At 37.9% G+C, this 19,833-nt stretch overlaps 3 protein-coding genes across 12 annotated transcripts in view; 2 read left to right on the plus strand and 1 right to left on the minus strand.

The window, feature by feature from the left end:
- Positions 1-7,796, plus strand: part of ANKRD27 (ankyrin repeat domain 27) — a 58,911-nt gene extending 51,115 nt beyond the window's left edge. For 6 of the 9 annotated variants that reach the window (XM_076349164.1, XM_076349170.1, XM_076349171.1 and 3 more), the window contains 6 exons: positions 224-343; positions 945-1,106; positions 2,014-2,122; positions 3,504-3,585; positions 4,144-4,216; positions 6,053-6,716. In XM_076349164.1, the coding sequence (XP_076205279.1) occupies positions 224-343; positions 945-1,106; positions 2,014-2,122; positions 3,504-3,585; positions 4,144-4,216; positions 6,053-6,328 (822 nt within the window). In that variant the 3' untranslated portion in view covers positions 6,329-6,716. Of the gene's footprint in view, positions 1-223; positions 344-944; positions 1,107-2,013; positions 2,123-3,503; positions 3,586-4,143; positions 4,217-5,454; positions 5,524-6,052; positions 6,717-6,861 lie in introns of those variants that run through there. The other 3 variants (XR_012996280.1, XM_076349169.1, XM_076349167.1) reach the window with 3 other exon arrangements.
- A 2,125-nt stretch (positions 7,797-9,921) lies between these two features.
- Positions 9,922-14,751, minus strand: PDCD5 (programmed cell death 5). Its single transcript, XM_076349174.1, has 6 exons — positions 14,664-14,751; positions 13,420-13,460; positions 12,182-12,243; positions 11,627-11,718; positions 11,315-11,386; positions 9,922-10,914 (listed from the first exon to the last, which is right to left on the minus strand). The coding sequence occupies exons 1-6, from the start codon at positions 14,727-14,729 to the stop codon at positions 10,867-10,869; spliced, it is 381 nt and encodes a 126-aa protein (XP_076205289.1). The 5' UTR covers positions 14,730-14,751; the 3' UTR covers positions 9,922-10,866.
- The window catches only part of LOC143165608 (neural-cadherin-like), an 84,128-nt gene continuing 78,348 nt past the window's right edge, over positions 14,054-19,833 (plus strand). Inside the window, exon 1 of one of the 2 annotated variants that reach the window (XM_076349162.1) lies at positions 14,054-14,136. The gene's annotated coding sequence lies outside the window, so the exon portion shown is untranslated. Of the gene's footprint in view, positions 14,137-15,175; positions 15,335-19,833 lie in introns of those variants that run through there. The other variant, XM_076349161.1, reaches the window with a different exon arrangement.

The following is a 19,833-nucleotide window of genomic DNA, read 5'->3' on the forward strand; positions in this document are numbered from 1 at the left end:
GTGTGTGGTAAAATATGAAAATTAGTATGATAGGAGGAGATACTTGTGGTTATCATCTGTTTGGCAAAGATGAGACTTGTTTTCTCCATCCTTTTTTCTTCCATGTCTTTTTCATTCTAGATTTCAAGAAAAAGTTTAAAAAAAAAAGGGGGGGGGGGCGGGTGCTTTCACTGCATGATTATGGTTTGTTGGTATCTTAAAGAGTTGTTACTTTTTTCAATAGGTGGTAAAGTGTCTGATGGATTACAATGCTAAACAAAATAAAAAAGATATATATGGAAATACTCCTTTAATTTATGCATGCTTGAATGGTCAGTATGAGACTACAGCCTTGTTGTTACAGGTAAGATCACTGAAAACAGGATGTTCGGAATAGTATTTCTTACGTGATACCTGTGCTTATCCAGTGCTCAGGATCAGTATTTTTAGTTGTGTATTGCTCTGTCAAAATTACTTGGGGGGGGGGGGGAAGAGTATTTGTTATCTCATTCCTTTCAATCCCTTCCTTTCATGTTTTTTTATTAGATAAATATTACTTCACTGTTGTACAGCTAGCTGTTTTTATGGAACTTTTTTGGGGCAGGTGTTAGGTTTTCTTGCTTATGATTCTACCGCATAGGGTTTTTTGCCTTTTTGTGATTTTTTTTTTTTTTTTAAATATCTCTTAAACTTGGAATATGTAGTAGATACATGCAAAAATGAAATGAGTTGATCCATGATATTGTGGCTATGAGAGAGGAGGAAATAATATGATCAGGTGGCTTATTGTTGAACCGGTGATTGATAGCATATGGTTTCTGCATTTGTATGCAGCTACAAGGCTTCTGTTGTGTTGTTCTCATTCACACATTGAAAATAAAAGGAGAGAAAAACAGAATAGTAATGTGCTATTTCCATTTCATGCTACTCTGTCTTTAAAACTTCAATTTTGTCTTGCTGTCCAGCATGGAGCTTCTGTTAACCTTTCTAATGCCAAAGGAAATACAGCACTGCACGAGGCCGTGATAGGAAAGAATGAAGCCCTGGTAGACTTGCTACTTCAGAACGGTGCAATGACGCACATAAGGAACGAAAGGAACTGTACCCCGGCAGACTGTGCTGAGCCGGTGAGTGCAAAAAGCTCATTTCTAAGGTTAGATTTTCCTAAAGTTCCATATGCATAATGTAGGAAAGAAAGCAAATATAACTATTTGTCACAACAATATTTGCCAAGACTTCTGTATTTAACAATTATGCGTGATATAAAGACTAAGATGCCTGTTTATTGTATAACGTACAATATACCTGTGGTATGTGAAACCTGTTGTGTTTCCCAAATAAGTTATCCTAGACAAAAAGGATGAGTCTAGAAGGAGTGAAAGCACATATGTGAATGAAAATGACATTAAAATCTATGCTAGTAATGGCAGAGAAAGCCCAAGAAATGTTGAATATAGGTAAATGAACAACTTTCACTAATCAGTTACACTGCTAGCAATCTTCCTTGTTCCACCCAGCATCTTTTGCCTTTCATGCCTTATGATACCTTTTATCTTGTCATCGATAACTCTGACCTTCCCCTTTATTAATAGCAATAACATAATATGTAATATTAAATTACAAAGAATTATTTCACTCTTTAAATGATTTGATGCATGGTCCTTATCTTTATGTGCTTAAATAGCCTCTGAGATGTAGCATAATGACCACAAAATTCTGTACTGAATCAATTTTAGTATGTGTATTACCATTTAAACTGAAATTAGCTTAACCATAAATAATACAGTTTAAAATAATAGGTGAAGACTACAAAATCATCACTCTGGTACAGTACAACTTGTGGAACACTGATTTTTGTCCCTACTCAAAATGATACAATTTGAAGTTTGTGTTTATAATGAGGTATTTTTGTGTGCATTACATTCATTTTCACAGCAATTAATTAACACACTCTGCATAGACTAGAATCCTAAATTGTACTGATGTTTTTCTTTTTCTTTAATAATGATGAAAATGGAAACTTTTAAAATTAAGAATTCAAATATCATTAAGTTGCTGGAAACAGCACCAAGCTATGTACCTACATCAGCAGAGAAAGAAAAGGAGTGTGAGCAGCATGCTACTATCAAGATAAGAAAAAAAGGTACATGTCATATTTCCACTGGTATGAATAAAAAGGGATTTAGGAATTCATGTGCAACTACATCAAATATTTTATATAATTGATTTACATATAATTAAAACCCAGACAACTATTTTGCATATTTATTACAGGTAACACCTAAAATATTATAACTAAGTGCAGCAGACCTTGTATTACATTCATGACATCGCTGCAAACTCAGTTTTCACTTTTTCGGTGCGTGGGGGGGAATCTTACATACAAAACCATTTAAAGTTAAAAAACATGCCATACTTGAGATTATATAATTAACCATGTAATAATTGTCCATTTCAGTGCAAAGTAAAACATTGATTTAAATCACCTCTAGCTGTCATTTACATTGCCCTAAAAGAGGTTAGGGAGCGACCCTTCCGTTAGTTACTGTCTCTTGTATTACGTGACAGAAATAAGAGCTACAAAGGTAACTGTCTAAACCATTAAGCACGATTTGCAGAAGAATGTCTTTCAGTAAGTGGCAGCATATAGTACAGTCTAAGCAAATATGTTGAAACACATGGTACAGTTTGACAATACAGCTGAGCTGATATAATGGCTTATTGCCACTTAAAAGAGATGATGTTACTCACCGTCCATCCTCACCTCTTCCCTCTCGCCCTCAGCTTCTGGTTTTGCTTATTCACTACTTTCCTTATGCTGGCTCAGAAGTTTTTCAGGTTGATTTTCAAGCTGATCCAATTCGCTAACCTGGGGCAAAGGGCGTAACAAGTTCTGTGGTGAGCTAGACAACTCAGCATAGTAAAGGACCTGCTGCCACCGGAACTGTGAAAGAAGACAGTGAGGCTGCACAAGCAGGAATTAGGGAAGACGAGCAGGAGTGCCCATTTCAGCATCCATGAGTTTTAGTTAGGCTTTTCAAAATAACTCTTGCCTGCTGCCCTGAGAAAGATTGTGAATGTTCCGTTAATACAAAACCAAAATTAATCATAGTATGCTGATGCCAAGATTGAGTCCTTTCCAATACTAGGAGAATAGTTCTAAAAGAACAATGGAAGACATGAATAGGTAATTAATGAAGAGGTGGTATAGCATCTGTGTGTTAATTAATTCAGGTTTGTAAAAATTGGAATTAAGGGCCTCAAAGTCCAGTATTATGTGGTCTCTTCAGAAGCTCGGCCAGTCATGCTAATCTGACGAAGAATGCTTACTCCTGTGACTTAAAATGCTTTAAAATTTCCAAAGATAAATTGTGACTCTGATTCAAATTATTACTATTACAGTTTTACTGTAAAATTTTAAATCTAATGTCAGTAGATACCACTTCTAATTCAGAACTGTGTTTTTTTAATTCTTAAGTGTGACTCAGTTGTAATTTTAGCTGCCTGTTCTTTTAAACCCCTAGTGAATTCTAAGCCATGTGAGAAAGCTGATGATCCCATAAGCAGACAACTTCAACTGGTCCAATCAATTAACAGATTTAACAAGTAAGCATAGAAGCTTCCTCAGAAGTACTTTTATTGTTTCCCATAAGCAAACGAAATACAACTGTTAATAAAGCCCAAAAGTGGGTCAAGCTTTGTTACATATCACATATGACTAATTCGACAGTAGATGCTAATCCTCCGAGGCATGCACATTCATATCACCAGAGAGTTGTTCTAGGCATGGCGTACTCATTGGTGGTGAACAGCAGTGACGTGCTGTGCAGCGGGAGGGAAAAGCTGGCCGGCGAAGGAGTACTTGCAAACGTATTTAAAATTGTTTTTGCACTAATACTTGGTGTACCATAAATTAAGAATTTCAGAGCCAGACTGCTTTAAAAATACTATCTTAGTGCTTCACTCAGTGGTTGGGTTTTGCCTATGACCTTTTTAAACGTCAATGTATATTCTGTGATAAAATACAGGAAATACTAGTAGGCTGTCATTTTGAGGGCAGATAGCAGCCTTTCTGCGTTGAGATAGTGCCACCTTGTGGATTTGCTGTGATTGGACTTTTGTGGAAAGACTTGCACAGTTAAATTTAATTTCTTAATTTTTTAGAGCAAAACATTTACGGAGAACAATAACAAGAGATAAAAGTGTCCCTAATTTTGACTACCAGTTATTACATCAGGTAAGTAGAAATACTTGCTTGAATTATTTGTATGATACAGCAAATCTGTTTGTTTTGTCTGCTATTAATATAGATACATATAACAGGAAAGGTTTTTTTTGATAGTGGTGGTCGGTGAATCCTGAAAGTTCTGACCTGTTTGCTAAATTGTTAATGTTTCGTCGTTGTTCAAACATCAACGGTGCTTCTATAACACCTTTTAAACATCTTATTTTTACTTTTAAACCTCTTAAGCCTCTTATTGCAGGCTTCATCTCTGTGTTGTTTTCTGCATCATGTCTAGCAAAATCTAGGTTATACCGAGGCTTGAAAAAACTCCTACAGCTTATCAGAGCTGTAGCCAAGCAGAGGTGCCATTTACAAGAGAGAAATTTTTCAGTAGATTAAAATTGGGGGTTGCGTGATAGGTCTGCTTGTAGGAGGAGGTTGTTTGCAAGAGTGGTAGCAAACTGCATGTTGCGTTGTCAGCTGTGACACAAATGTATGTAATTGATTCATCTATGGTTGGGGGTACCATGGCACCCTACGCCAATCTGACTGTTGGCTGCTGCTCTCCACCCAGAGCATGTGCTCCCTCTTCCTCCTTTACACTGGCTCTGACTCTCATTGGACCGTCTGCTGAGCCATTTCAGCATACTAAATCAAGAGAAAAACTAACCTATTCAAAAGAAAACAGTTTTCTACCAGGTCAGTTCAGTAGCTGCCCATTATTAGATTGACATAGCCTTGGAAATGCAGACTCTGCTGCTCATCTCCATCTAGAAAATGGAATACTGTTCTATTTCATAGAGCCCTTATGAGATTTAACATTTGCAAAGAGCCTTGAGAATGCTAAATTAATGCTATAAGACTGTAATATTTTAAATTCTTTCTAGTATTAATGATAATATTCCACTATTTAATTAAACGTGGGATTTAGATTTTGTAAGTGTGGATCGCTGAAGGTAGTTATGTCATGCAAGTATGGCAGGTGTCAAAAAACTAACATGTGACCACAATATATAGCGCTTTAACCATGTGTGACTGTCATGGCTTTGTGAATTGACAGGTCATACAGCTCTAAATTGTTAGTGGGTTTAAACATGTATAATTTCCATCTGAAACATTTTCAAGATTGTTGCCATTATTTCAGTAAAAGAGTATCATAATTAACGTCTGCCTTTAGTCCTTATCTTAGAAAATCTGTCATTAGCGTGCTTGGATTCTCTTTTTTCTCTTGGTTATTTTAACATTTGCAGAGTGGCCAGTAATCAAGGAGAGCCACCCACTCTGAAAAGGAAAAATCAGGAGCAGATGCGGAAATGGAAGATAAGAATAGTTGGAATGACCAAACTGAAGTCTTTAAGGGGGGGTGGGGGTGGGCATCTCTTCCCTGACAGATAAGGTCTGGAAGCAGGGAGTTTTTGTCTTTGCCTTCAGCAGTGCCTGGCTGAGCCTCTCTTTATTACTACTTACGTGTTTCTTAATGGTAAAAGAAATGGCTGTTAATTTCAAGTACCTTGAGACTTGCATTACAGAAGGTGTTTAGAAGAGTTAGGATGATACTGGGATAGCACAGTGAAAGTAAGTTTTGGAATGCCTTCATTATCTTTTCAGTTCTGGTACTGATGTATGTGTAGTCTGGGGCAGGTTGGCCTCTTCTTGTTTTCGTGTATGTAGACCAAATATAATTACTGTCCTACAAAATATGATATTTTTAATCCTTGGCTGTGTTCTCAGTATAAAGAATACCATGAAATTAATGTGATAATTATATTCAAGAAACACTATTCATTTTACTTCTTTGTAACGAAGAAAGTAGACAACGCTTTTAACATCATTTTTCTATCCTCACAGTTAGCTATTAAAAGCTTTGATAAAACCAAGTTAAAATCTGTTGAAACGCTGGACCAGAGCAAAGTTAAGATTATTGATACAGGATGCAGTGGTGAGTTTGTGAAACACGATGACGTGATGGAAGCTCCTCACAGGAGTAAATTAATGCACCGAAGACACACTGTTAATGTGCCGCTTTCAGCAGAGAATGTCAGTGATGATAGTTTATCCAGCCCTAGAAATCCAAGTACTTCACAATCAAGAGACTGCTGTGATGACTTGCTTTCAGAACATTGACAAGGAAGTGCAAATTTGATGTCAAAAGCTGAGGAACTAGGTGGTGTTAATTTCGGTAACCCTTCACTGTATATCAAAGAATGCAGTGACGCTTGCAAGCCTGCCTTCAGAACAGAATACAAGGATGACTCTTCAGCAGAAACAGAACATTCCTAGCACTTTTGAAGATTGAATCCTCTGTTTATGTTGGAGGTAACTACACAGCCAGATCGTTACCGATCTCAGCAAACAGGGACGTACCGAGATGTAGACAGCAAAATTACTTTCCTATTCTACTTAGCACTTATAAAAAATTATATGTAACAGTAAACCAAACCAAACCCTGTATTGTATTTTTCAGCCACCTGCTTTGTTTTTAGAAGTCTTTGAATAATTTTTGCATTTTCAGTTTTTACCACTACATTGGATAAGTATATCTAAATATATATATATTTATATATATAAAGATATATTGGTATTTATTGCCAGAGGTAATTGAAATGTCTCTATTTTTATTGTAATGTAACAAACCATTATATTTCTGTATATTTCAGTAGCTGGGAAAACAATAGTCCATAACATCTGCGATGCCACATGAGAAGTTTATACGTGCTATTAATGTGAAGGGATGTAATCCTCGCTCCTTTCTTTGCAATGCTCCCTTGTATTGGATCTGCAAGATCAAGTTCTTACACAGGGGCCAAGATACTGGGAAAAAGTAGAGAGCCCTTGACAAAGCTAACCTTTGGACTTACTGTTCACAGCATAATCAAAAAAAACATGCAGAAGCAAGCATGTATAAGGACACACAAAATTGTTTTAAGTTGGTTTGTTCCCCCCCCCCCCCCTTCCTTAAAGCGAGTCATGCAAAAATGCACAAATATTCATGATTCTGAACCTGGGAAACATCTGCAAACAAAACTGCTGCTTAGGAGCCTGCTCCGGACTGCTCTTTAAAAAGATGAAATTCCAATTATGAAAGATACTTCTCCCATCAATAAGCATTTGTTGGAATAGGCCAAATATTACCCCATTCCTAGAGGTGATCACTGAAGAATTGAAAGCTCGCAAGTAACTATGAGATGGCTGCTCAGATTTGGACTGAATTTTCTACTGTTTCGGTTATGGTAGGACAATGTGTAAATAGCACAAGCCAGGTTTCTAAGTGCAGTATTTTTTATTCTTGGCTTATCACATCCAGCTTGCATTTTATTTCATAAACTTATTTGTATGAATAATTCTATTTCTTTTAACTGTGGTATTAGTAAATGGCCTGGCAAAGTACAAAGCTGGAAGACATACTGGTGATTTTTTTCAAATACCTTTTTAATCTAAGAGGTAAAATGTGCAATAAGTGCACATACGGACATTTGGAGATGAGGGTCATGTGTTTATTTTTCTAATAATTTATGAGTCATTGATTTTCTAATGTGCCTTGGATTTGTGCCAAATGATGGAAAGAAAAAACTAGTAAAATAACTCTTGAAAACGCTGTTTTCTTTGAGTCCGTTTCTCAAAGCATTGAGTCTTTTACACAGATTTCCTTGCTTTTGTTTTTGTAGGCATTTGAAGACTTCACCTTGTGTCTATGTGTAAATTGAGGGATCTGTTGGAATTACTCTCAAGTTCAGTATGGTCTTCTTCCCTCCTACATTCATGGATTACTATTATTAGGTTGTGTGCTTTTGGATGTAAGGCATAGAGGTGTACAACATAGAATTGTTAGTGAAACTGAATGTTTTCACCTAAGTTCCTTCTCTAGCTCTACATTCCCATTAAAAACAAACAAACAAAAAAAGGATGGATGTTCAGCTATTACAAGGCAAAAGACCAAGAGGCAAGAGATACGAACTTTTTTTTTTCTTCTTGTGACACTATAAAGATGACCTAGAGTAAGTCACTTACCCTTACCTGTAGCAAAAACAACCTAGATACTACTTAGGAAGTTTAAGATACAAGTAAACTTTCATAGATCTGATTTCCAAACTACATACTGAGAATTTTGCTTGTGTTTTAATTATACTATGCATTTAACTAAATGATTCTTCTCTTAAGACTTCTTGACAATACGGATGAGAAAAATCAGTTTATTAGCTTTTTAATACCGGTGATACTATGCTACAGAGTATTAAGTACAGAATATACTGCTGTAACTCCCGAACATGAGTTAGCACAATGACACTAAGTTCAGTATCAAGTTGTCTTTCTTGATCCTTAATAATAAGCATAGTGTGGTTGAATAGCTTTGGAAACAGGTTTTAAGATTATTAAACAACTTTGAAAAGGGTTAGAGATAATTATCAGAGGATGTGAACTCTGAATTTAGTTACTTGCTTTTTTCCTATCAAAGCCAGATTTTGAATACAACAGGTTATGGAAAACAACTTGTTCAATACGGTTGTATTTTAAGCATAAAGTATTTTGTTGTATTCTATGCAAGTGATGAAATGGCCGCAACACTCCCAAGTTTCAGCCTTGGTATGAATGGTTATATAATTATTGGTTAATTTTACTCTTAAAATTTAAGAATTGGCCAAGTGATAAAGTAGAGCTTGCCTTTGAAAAACCACCCCCCAATGAAATACAAAATTTGCAAGAAAAAAAATGTAGTAGCTTACTAAGGCAGTTTAATGCAGACTTGGTGCCTATTGCCTACTTTATTTTTTAAAAAAATCTGTATTTTAAGACATCTACCAGGAGACTATTTTTTTTATTTAGAGTTTAAAGAAAAAGTACAAATTTATTAGAATTAACCTGAGTTTCCAATTCTATTACAGTATCAGAACAGTTGTCCTTGTGAACCTGAGGCTACTTAAGTGAACGAGCCATACTTCAGTTTTATTCAGTGTTCAGTCTAGGATAAAGCTTATTTCCAGGCATTTTGGATATATGGCGTTTGAAAAAAAGCACTTAAATGCCAAACAGTTCCACTATAATCTAAATGATGGAAAGATAATGACCAACAAATTATTTAGGTAAATGAAATAGTTTGCAAGTTTCCTTTGACATGCTTAACCAAGCTTGTAATTAAAAAATACTTTAATATTCAAAGATACGATGATCAAAGGCTAAACTGGAATAGGAGTTGAAGGGAGTACCCCTGGAAGCTTCCCCTAGCAATCTGTAGTGCAAACAGACCGAAGTCCACTTCATGACACGATTTCTCTGCAAAGCTTGTTACTGTACAGTCCAGCTTAATCTCCAAAAGGTTGTAAGTTAAAATAAATCCAAAGCATTACTTCATTTTGACAACTGAGATTCTGGAACAGCCGTTTTAGAAGAACAGCAAGGCAATAAAGCTTATGTTGTTACAAGTAGAATTTGATAAACTTAGGAATGGGAATGTGAAGCATGGATGCTTAGGATGTATGTGTAGCCCTACCGGGAAAACTTTTTAAATCATCTATCACCACACCTTGGCTTGAAACTCTTCACACGGGTAAAGGGTCATTAGTCTAAAGAAATAGCATACACCCACGATACTACTGGTTAAGGAATCCTATTACAAACATAGACAAGCAAAATGCCCAGTTTAGTCCAAATGAAACAAAAATAACAACTGTTTAAATACTTCTTAACCACGTTCACACAAGATGAAAAACACCTACTACTGCTCACTTTAAACAATTTTATTCTGTTCCAAAAACCACTGCAGTTGGGATCATACATGTTCCTGTTAAATTAAGTCAGAAAAGGGTTTTGTGCTGGTAGTGTTCATCAGCACGTTACAGTATTTATCCTACATATTTCCATAACCATATTTTTGAATGAACATATAGCACAAGTTCAGTTTTACTTTATGCATGCAGGAGTTGTAGGAAGTTTAGGAAAATGGTCTTTTTTTCAAGGTAAGAAACACCCCAGCCATTTGATAAAAATGGAGGTAGTTTTAAGAATACACGATGCCAAGTGTCTGAACAGTGCTGTATTACACAGATAACTTGCTGTTTTTGAGATAGCTTGATGATTTCATAGGGGAACAGTTCAATTGTATGCTGGTTACAATTTCTTTACACAGACTGCCTGATATGAAGTCTTCTGATCCAAACACTACTTTGATACCTTCTCTTTATTTTATAAATTTCCAGTAAGGACTTGAGAGCCAGTGAGCTGCTGGATAGGCTTCCTCAGGGGCTCAGGAAATCTCATTTCTAACACTTCTGTGATTTAGAGCCTGGAGGTAAGTCCTTAAAGTCCTAGAGGGAGGGGCTGTTCCCAGCTTTACGCTTAGCTCCTCATGTTATGGTATCTCCAATAGCAGCAAGTTAAGTGTGTGCAGTTGGTGAAAGCATAGCTTACACACTGAGTAAGGGGCAACAAAATGTTCATGCTAACGAAGCAGTGGGGAACCCCACACTGCTCAGGACTCTTATACTACAAAAATTTAAGTTACAAAATCCCCTCCTCAGATTTATTTTACAAGACAAGTTCATTTGTTGGCCTTTTTATATATATAAAAAAAAAAGCAGCGTAAACATTTTCAGATCTTGCCTTCTGCCTGATAACAGTATCTTGCCTTTTTCCAGGCCTTTTGTTTGGCAGACAGTCTTACAGTAGTACTAATAATCATCCTCTTCATCAGAATCCAATACTTTCCTTCTGTTGAACTAAAATGAAATATATGAAGTGAAAATAGCAGGGTCACAGTAAATCCAACACAGAGCAAGCCTTTCAAACGCAACGCATTTGATAATGAATACATTACCTGGGAGCAGAACATTCAGCCCATCACAACCCACCCCCCCCAAGTCCCCGCCTGGCATAATGGCACAGGACAGACACGGGGTAGTGCGTCTCACAACAGGACACTGATATCCCAGTGCTAATATCTGCAAATTATACTATTGATAAGGACTGCCATGATTTAATCCCAGTACTTATCCGTGCAGGTAAGAGAGGTGGTAAATACAAAGTTAAGTTCTATCCTGAACTGAAATGGTCCAATACATGCAATTTTCTGCTCTATTTTATAACAAATTAAAATTACATTTAGGAAATGAAGCTTACCTTTACTGTTGTTTTCTTTTCTGTTTGCTGACTCACTTTTTCAAGTATTTCTATCAAACCTTGTTCCGATACCTAGGAAAGCAAAAGAAAAGCCATATAAACACATTCTGAGAGATGCTTAGTATCAAACAACTGAACCACACTTTCCCTTCTTATAAAAGGTGTTTGATGGAATTACATAATAGTATTCAGAAGCTCTCAATTGCCTTTTTCAGTTATTTAATTTACAGATACTAAAAACTTCCAATTTTTTTAGAGTGAATTAGGTTTGAAAATGAATATATGCGAGCGAATTAGAAAAACATAACTCACCTTTCCAGCTAGCTGTCCAAATCTTGCCATCTGTATAAGATAATTTTCTACTGCTTTTGCTTTGTCTGGTTTCACAAGTGCTAAATTGCTTACTGCAACAAAAACAGGCTCTGTTCATTTTGCTTTAAAACATACTCAAACACCTTCACTAGTAACTAAAAAGTGACAAATGTCCCTGTGAAACAGTTGTCTTCATGCCAGGGTCATGAAATAAATTGAGAAAGGCATTTTCATTTATACAAAATAAAGATACAAGATAGTTATATTTCTTACTTTTAAATATTTGTTCCTAATTACATTAACTAATTTTGACTCTCACTACAATTCCTACTATTAATGAAAAAAATTTTTTGATTAACATCATTCAGATGTCAGTTTAGCCCTCCCCTCCCATCACTGATATCACCAACTGAAAAGCTGTAATAATTTTATCTTCCCATCAACAACAGTATTTTTCTAGTCTGGCTGCCATACAAGCACATACATGCTTGATTTGAGCAGCACTGGAGTACACTAGATGAGAATTTTTTACTAGAAAGTTACTTTGATACTTACATCTTGCACGAGCTGCTTGATCAAGAACTTGAGCTAAAATAGTATTTCTTATCTCTGCTTCCCTATAGTGAAAAATGAACCACGCATTAGAAGTGCGATTTCAAATACCTAAAATAATACGCACAAAACAGCAAACTACAGACTTTTCGATTCATGTGACTTCTTAAGGTCCCTTCAAACCTTACACTTAACATGATTTCTTTTATAGCATTTTGTCATGAGTAGCTCTATGTACGTTGACAAAGTTACATAGCTGACAACATCTTCCAAGAAATCAACACGGAGTTTACTACCTACACCTTATTACTGTTTATTATTACATCTTAAAGACAAAAGCCATGCTACCCGCTTTAAAGATTCTGCATTCAGTTCCATGTGGAATTTCACCAAAGGCAGTGTATGGTAAAGCACACGTAAGGAATAGTTCGTGCAATTGCAAGATGGAACCAAACCTCATTATTTATTTAGAATTTTTCAGTAAGTCTTCAAATACTTAAAATATTTGATGAAGTATTTGCAAAACTGGCATTTTAGTTTATGCATTTCAGTTAATACAAACTTTGTATGCAAAGTCTAGCTCTTTGAACACATTTTCAATTTTCTACTTAGTGCAAATACTAAACACTGTTTCTGCACTAAGCTCTGACATGAAATAGTTTTGTTTCATATTTTTAACTGCAAAAGATGTCCCAGAAAAATGAAATCAACTGGGAAAGCATGTTCCCATTGCACTAGCAGAGCCAAACCCAAACTCGTCACTCAGACAAAACTCCAGTTTGGGAAGAGTTCTGCCAGCCTTCAAGATTTTCTTATGACCAACTCTCACCAATCCTGAAAAGCCAAGGATTCCGAGTTCCAGAAGCAGATGACAATGGGGATGATGATGCTTCCCCAAAACATCCTATTATATCACTAAGGGTCATAAGGTTATTGCACTCAGCCGAGTCCCAAAGTAAAAATGAGCTGTTTTCTTCCATGCCTCCCAGCCCCGTCAGACTGCCGGACAGCTCTGTTGTAGATCATCCAATATAGTCGTGGCCTGCGAGCCACGCTTGGGTCAATGAGATTTTAGCTATCCTTGGATTAAGTCTTCGACATTTCAGCTTCTTTGTTGGTGGTTTTTCCAACAACAAAAAAAATTCAGGTGAGTATTCCAAAGAAATTAAATACTCAAAAAAGAAGTAAAAGGTTCAAAATGATTAGATTTAAGACCAAAAGTCAATAGTTCTCATTTATACCTCTGTTTTGCTTCCTGTTGCGATGGATCACCAGAAGGATCCTAAAGAATGAGATCAGAATAAATACGATCATCCAAAAACATTCCACACGGCACAGTAAGTTTAAATATTCCAGCAGAATCAATGTAAGCTAAACCTGCCTGCTAAACCCGCCTGACCAGGGATGAGATCCTGAAAGTAAGAATCTGCTGCCCTAGCAAATAAATATGCCATACTATGCTTTCCTCACAAAGCAGTAAAGCAAACTAGTGTGATGACTAGCGCTACTGGATCTATCCACAGATTGTTGTAGGTTTGGACATGAAAAAGCCTTCCCATTAGGTGTAAGATAATAAACTTTCCCAAAGTCCAGAAAACACACAAAAGCATTTTAAACCCATTAAAGTAAGCTAAGGACAAATGAAATTCAATGTAACACTTTGTATTTATCAATACAGAAGAAACCACAATCCTAGCATAGTTATTTTGGGACTAATACAGGCAGCCGAGATGACTATTCAGAAGCAAATAACAAAAAAAGAGGAAAAAAATGAACTTTATGTTGAATCTGCACCTCAAATTTTACAGGTAACATTACATAGTATGAAAGCAGAACAGGAAACCACAGGGAGAGGAAACGAGGCTGAGCATAGGCATGGAAGACCCCTTCCCAGAGTGATACACTTCAGCTCTGAAAACAGATGACTGAAACGACTGATGATGGGAATCCATCAAATTGTGAGTAGCACGGAAAAAGGTCAGGGGAGGGAAAGGTTGTGCTGAACCTTCCAAGGCAGCAGCCAGGGCACCCAAGGCAGGTAGCAGGAGGCAGGCCCAAAGTGCCCTGAAGGCAACGACTGCTCCTGCCGCAGGAGAGGAGGTGGCCGTGGAGGCCTGGCCGCGGGCCCGGCCGCGGGCCCGGCGGGTCCTCGCCGCCCACTCCGCGCCGGGCGCCAGTCACCGAGGCCGCAGTCGGCGACGTTTCCAGCCAAAGCACCGGGCCCGGCCCGGCCGCTTCCCGCTTCTCCCCCGGCCTCGAGCCGAAGCCTTTATTCACTCAGAGGCCTCCTCAAGGCGCGCCCCCTCCTCTCCCCCGTTCCCCCTTCTGCGTTCCTGAGAGGCGGCCGCCACACGCGTCCCAGGGAGGCTCGGGCGGGGGGGACGGGCCCTGCCGTACCCGGCGAGCGCCCGCCTCCCCCCGGCCCGGCGGGACGGAGCTGGGGCGCTGCCGGGGCGGCGGCGGGGCGGGCGCCCCCGCGCCTTACCCCGTGCTTGGCCTGCAGCTCGGCCAGCCGCTGCTGCCGGAGCGCCTCCAGCTCCTCGTCCGCCATGGCTGAGGGGCCGCCGCGCAGCCGCAGCGCCCGCACGGTACTGCGCCTGCGCCGCCACGCCAGGCGCTACCAATCCACCGTCGAAGGCGCTGCCGAGTGGGTGAGCGCGGGGGCGGGGCCTCGGCCTCCCTGAGGGTGGCGCTCCTGGGCCTGGCCTGGCCTGGCCTGGCCTCGTGGTGCCGCCGCCTCCTCGTCGAGGCGCCCGCCGCTGCCCGGCCCGGGCCGTAGGGGTGGGCCGAGAGAAAATGCCGGCGGTTATCAGCCCTCCCCTGGGGTTTGGGTGGCTCTGCCCTGGTCCCCAGTTCTCCTCAGCCCCGTTCCGTGCAGTAGTTCACGGTGTTGCCCAAACTTCTGCTCCACGATCTCGCCTCTTCCTCACAATTTCCAAGCCTGTCAGGTTGGTGAGCCTGCGTGCAGTTTCATCTCTCTAGCGCAGTAATCGTAGCTGTAGCAGCAGTGATGCTGTGAAGAGAAAGGAGGGGAGATTACAGCCCCTTTTTTGAGAGCTGCAGACATAAGGAGCCCGAATCAGGCTAGGTCAGGCCTGTTTGTTCTCTGGCTCCGTTTCTGTGAGGACGCAGTGCAGAATGGGTATGTCATGCCAGGTAAGCTGCTACTAGGCTGATAGAAACAGCGTTGGTTTGGTATGTCCGTTGGTCTGTATCATTGTAGTCTACTGCTGTTACCATAGCCACTGACCTTGCATCGATTGCACTTTGGCTGTGTCTCCTATAGGTCCTCAGATTTCCTCAAAAAAAAAGGGGGGGGAGGGTTTGGTTGAGCTTCCCGCATGTGCAACATTGACTGGTATTTCCCCAAGCTCTGCTCAGCTGTGACTCCCCAGGAAATAACTTACTGTGCTGTGGCCACTGCTTCCAAGTTCAATCCACAGTTGGCAATTGGGACTAAAAAAAGTGTGAAATGGTATGGCTTCCTGCCCTTCGGCTATGAGGTCTGGCCCTGTCTGTGGAATCTAAGTGTGGAAAGCTGACAAAAGGTACTGGCCTTGATCAGACTTGGTATGAAGTCACTAATATCAACTCACTTGATAGCTTCAGTCATGTTAAATGCTTAACTTTGACATCTCAAATTTCAGCTTTTAATGTTGGTCAGTCACACATTCTTATTAAAGCCTGTATGTTTTTCACTCATACGTTAAGATTTAATTTAACCAAAGAAACAACTTGAACACCAAAAACTGTTCTACCAGGATAAATAAGCCACAACTTCCTAAAAATAGAGGTTTCTGTAAATATATATTGCAAAATATTTCTGGTCTAGTTTTAAAAAGTAAAAAAAAGTATCAAGTGCTTGTTTCATTAATACTTTTAATTAAGAACTCCTGCAGTGAATGCAGACACAATTAGTGGAGCGGAATTAATTTTCTTTGGAGCTTTCCATGCTGCATGCTCCAAATGGATAACATGAGCCTATCAGTCTTGCCTGAAAACCTCGCGTCCATCCAGATAGCCTGAGAAGCATGTTTATACCTTGACAAATTTAAAATCAGGGTCTATTTCAGGAGCACGTTTTTAGTGGATTTCAAGGAAGGTTTTGGTTTTTACTTCCATGTTAGCAGCAGAGGGAGCCCTAGTTCTACAAAAGAGTATTTGTTGCTCATCATCCCATAAACCAGCAAACACAAAAATTGTTGGGTTTTTTTGCTGTGCAGTATGTTCTCACAGATGAAGCTTTAATCTATATCGTACATCTCTGTTGCTGTAAATTCATGCTCCATTATACCACCATATGCTTTGCTTCAGTCAGAGAAAGCTGCAGTAATCCTAATACTTCATCTAGCTTTATAGATATGTGTTGTGTGTTTGATTGCATATTATTTGCTCACACGCTTAAAGGTTATGTCTTAATAAGTTGTTTTAAATGAGTTTATTAGCAGTTGATGAGTTTTTATGTTTTGAGAAGGTATCATTGTAGCCATTGTCAATTACAATATGAGATTCAGGAAGCAAAAAAGGAGTTTGTTTCATTAAAAAAAATCTGGAGGCATGTGGCACAGTGCTTTAGGTTGTATTTCATTTTTGGCTAGTCAGCTGCCTAGTTTCTTTTTCATCTGCTTAGAGGTATATATCATTACCTCTGCAAACTGGACAGCTCTTAATGTGGAAACATGAAAGAATAGATACAGGTTTTTCAATACTGGTTGAGTTGCTTTATAGTGTTCAGGACTTTTAATTGTGATGCAGAAATAGCGGATTCCTGAAAGTTTTCTACACATTTGGTATGTCCACAGGGTCCTGTGTGTCATTTATATGGATGAAGAATGGTAAACAGGAAAGAAATGCTTTAAAAAAACTTTTTTCTAATTTTTTAAACTTCTTTTCTGATAATTGTGCACCTCTTAGAGTGCAACCTAGTATATGTTATATGTCATATGTAATATAAGTACTATATAATTATGTTAACTACATTATATAACAAACATACTGTGTGTAGAATAGAAAATGTTGTATATTGCTAACTAATCTCTCTATACAATGTAAATATATTTTTTTAATATAAATGTATGGTGTATAATTTAAAAAAATATATTTTAAGAGCCTTATTTTGGTATATCCTGTTTTGAGGTACTTCAACAGACATAATTTTCCAGTGCAAACTGGGCTACTGAATGCCCCGAAGTTGAATGAAGTTTGAAAACTTAGGCTTTGTTGCTTGGCCAATGAGGGCTTAAAAGGCAAAAAATAGGATTGTGCTGTGGTAGTTAAGTTTTATACAGCATTGTGTGGCTATGATTTTGTTCTACCTGAGGCCCCAGGTCAAATTTCACAGATAGGAATATCAGCAAATTCAATAGGAGTTAAAAGTCACGTCATTGAAAGGCAAGTTTGATTTAAACACAACTGATGTGGTATCAATTCTAGTATTTTTATAGCAGCTTTTAAGATACGCAACTATCTCAAGCTGTTTATTAACATGGCATACATTGTTCTAGAAACACTGCATCTTACATATTCTGATATACTAGTAGTATTAATTCTTCCCATTATCAGTCACATCAAAGCTTGCTAAATAACATGAGATTGGTTGTTATCTCATAAGCTTAGACTGGTGTAGCTATACTGAGCTCGCCTAAATAATACTCGGTGTTTATCAGCTAGATTTTGTCTGTCTTGTGTTGTTGTTAGCAAGTCAAGTAATTTTTGCTGAACACTCACAACATTTGGTACTAGCAGTTATTATATATACTGTTGGCGTAAAGGCTGTTGGGGTGAATAAGCAGGTAAAGATTACAGACAAGATACAGGGCAGAAAATGGAAAGGCTAAGCATGAAGGGGAGGACAGTTGATGCATGAACCGAGACCCGTCATAAAAGCAGTAACACGGGGAGTTTTGAGACTGGGAAACTGGAAATGTTCATACTTGAGTGTATGTCTATTTTTGTTACATTCCATTGGTTAAGGTTTTATGTTTGAGATGTATGTGTGATCCACTCCATGATCTACTCCATTTGAAAATTCAGGTTCTGATGTAATGCATGTAATATTCAGGCTAATGTTTTAGGAAAGAGGACACTTCCCTAAAGGAAACATTTTGTTACTGTGATTCATTCTTATTTTATTATAACTATGTAATTTAGTGAAATTAATCTAAAAATTAATGCCTAAAGTCTTCTAGCAGAATTTATTTTTTTAAATGGATGAAAAATAGTTCACTCTGTCACTAAAATAATAACATTTTTATAATGACTGGAGAAAAATAATACTTTGAAGAGGAATACTCTGTATTCTTTAAGAATGCATTTGTCAGCTGTGAAAGGTGCTCAGTATCAGTTGGGTTGCAAGTAACAATGCACTATACGTACATTAGTAATTCAGTAGTGACAGGAAAAGTTATCAGTACTATTTGAGATATGTAAAAATCTCAAGGATATTAATTTTGATAAGCAGGTTCCTTCCCAAGCCCTTTGAGACTTAATTTCAAACACTAGAGGGCTCAAGAAATGTTTCTGATTTTTTCCACAAGGTTTTAATCACTATAAATAGTGTATCTCTTTCAGTAATGCTTAACATTAACCTCATAATCATCCTTAAAATGACACTGTATTATAGTAATAACAGAAGAATGGCAATGCATGAATAAGCTAATGAACAAAACATCTCCTTCCTCAAGCAATTGTAAATAAAATAAAATACCTACAGCTACGACAACACTCTGCAAACTCTATGTTTAGTACTTCTGATTGGAAGATATACTGGAATTCCTTGCTTGATGAAATCCTTGCATAGTCATCTCGGGCCTAAATTAAAATTTTAGTAAAAATTAACCACATAAACATTGCTATTGTAATTTAAAAGAAAATTAGCAAACTTTGCAGTGCCTTCAAAATAAACATTGCAAGATTTTTCCACCTTACAGAAACTGAAGTAAGACACCTTTTAAAAAGTAATATTTAAAAAAAAAAGAAAACCGAATTCAGTATTTGATGTGAGAGAAATGAAGAAAAACTTACATTAACAGTGAAAATGAAATATATAATCTTAAATTATTAACAGTGAATTTTAACCATCTAATTAGTTATTATATGATCACATCGTGCCTATTCCAAAGCTTACTGAAGCCATAGAAAATTACCCCTTTAATTTCCATAGTTCTATAAACAAACACACTAAGGCTAATAGGGATTATTTCAATGCAGCAGTCTGAATGGGTGCCTCAGTAGTGGGCTCTAAATAAGTAAGTACACCCTTGAGAAACATTGTGCCCAGTCTGGGTCATGGGTTTACAAAGGTTTGTATGCAATAATATAAAAGTACAGTAGAATAGATTTGGGAATGGAATGACGTCGACATGTAAGTCAGACGTGAGGAGATCTCAGATTGTAAAAGACAGGAGTGAAAAAAGGGAAAATGTTATTCCTTACATTTTAGTAGGTAGACTTTTTTTGTTACATTTTATTTCAAAGAATAAACAGCAAATGTTTTGCAGGAATAGAATCCATATAGTGCCATCAAATCTGAGGAGTACACTCAAATGTTTTCTTATGCTATATATGTATTTAAAGTCTGATACTGATGCTGTGAAGTCGATGATAGTATCTTACAGCTTTCAGCAGGAACTGAATCAGGACCTAAGTCCAACACT

This window comes from Aptenodytes patagonicus, chromosome 11 (assembly GCF_965638725.1).
Source record: "Aptenodytes patagonicus chromosome 11, bAptPat1.pri.cur, whole genome shotgun sequence".
In the NCBI taxonomy this organism is placed as follows: domain Eukaryota; kingdom Metazoa; phylum Chordata; class Aves; order Sphenisciformes; family Spheniscidae; genus Aptenodytes; species Aptenodytes patagonicus.

Coding starts and splice junctions, on each gene's coding strand:
- PDCD5 (XM_076349174.1), bottom strand. CDS start 14,729: ATGGCGGACGAGGAGCTGGAGGCGCTCCGGCAGCAGCGGCTGGCCGAG. Junction 13,461..14,663: donor AGCTGCAGGCCAAGCACGGG/GTAAGGCGCGGG, acceptor CTCATTCTTTAG/GATCCTTCTGGTGATCCATC. Junction 11,387..11,626: donor TTGGACAGCTAGCTGGAAAG/GTGAGTTATGTT, acceptor TTGCTTTCCTAG/GTATCGGAACAAGGTTTGAT.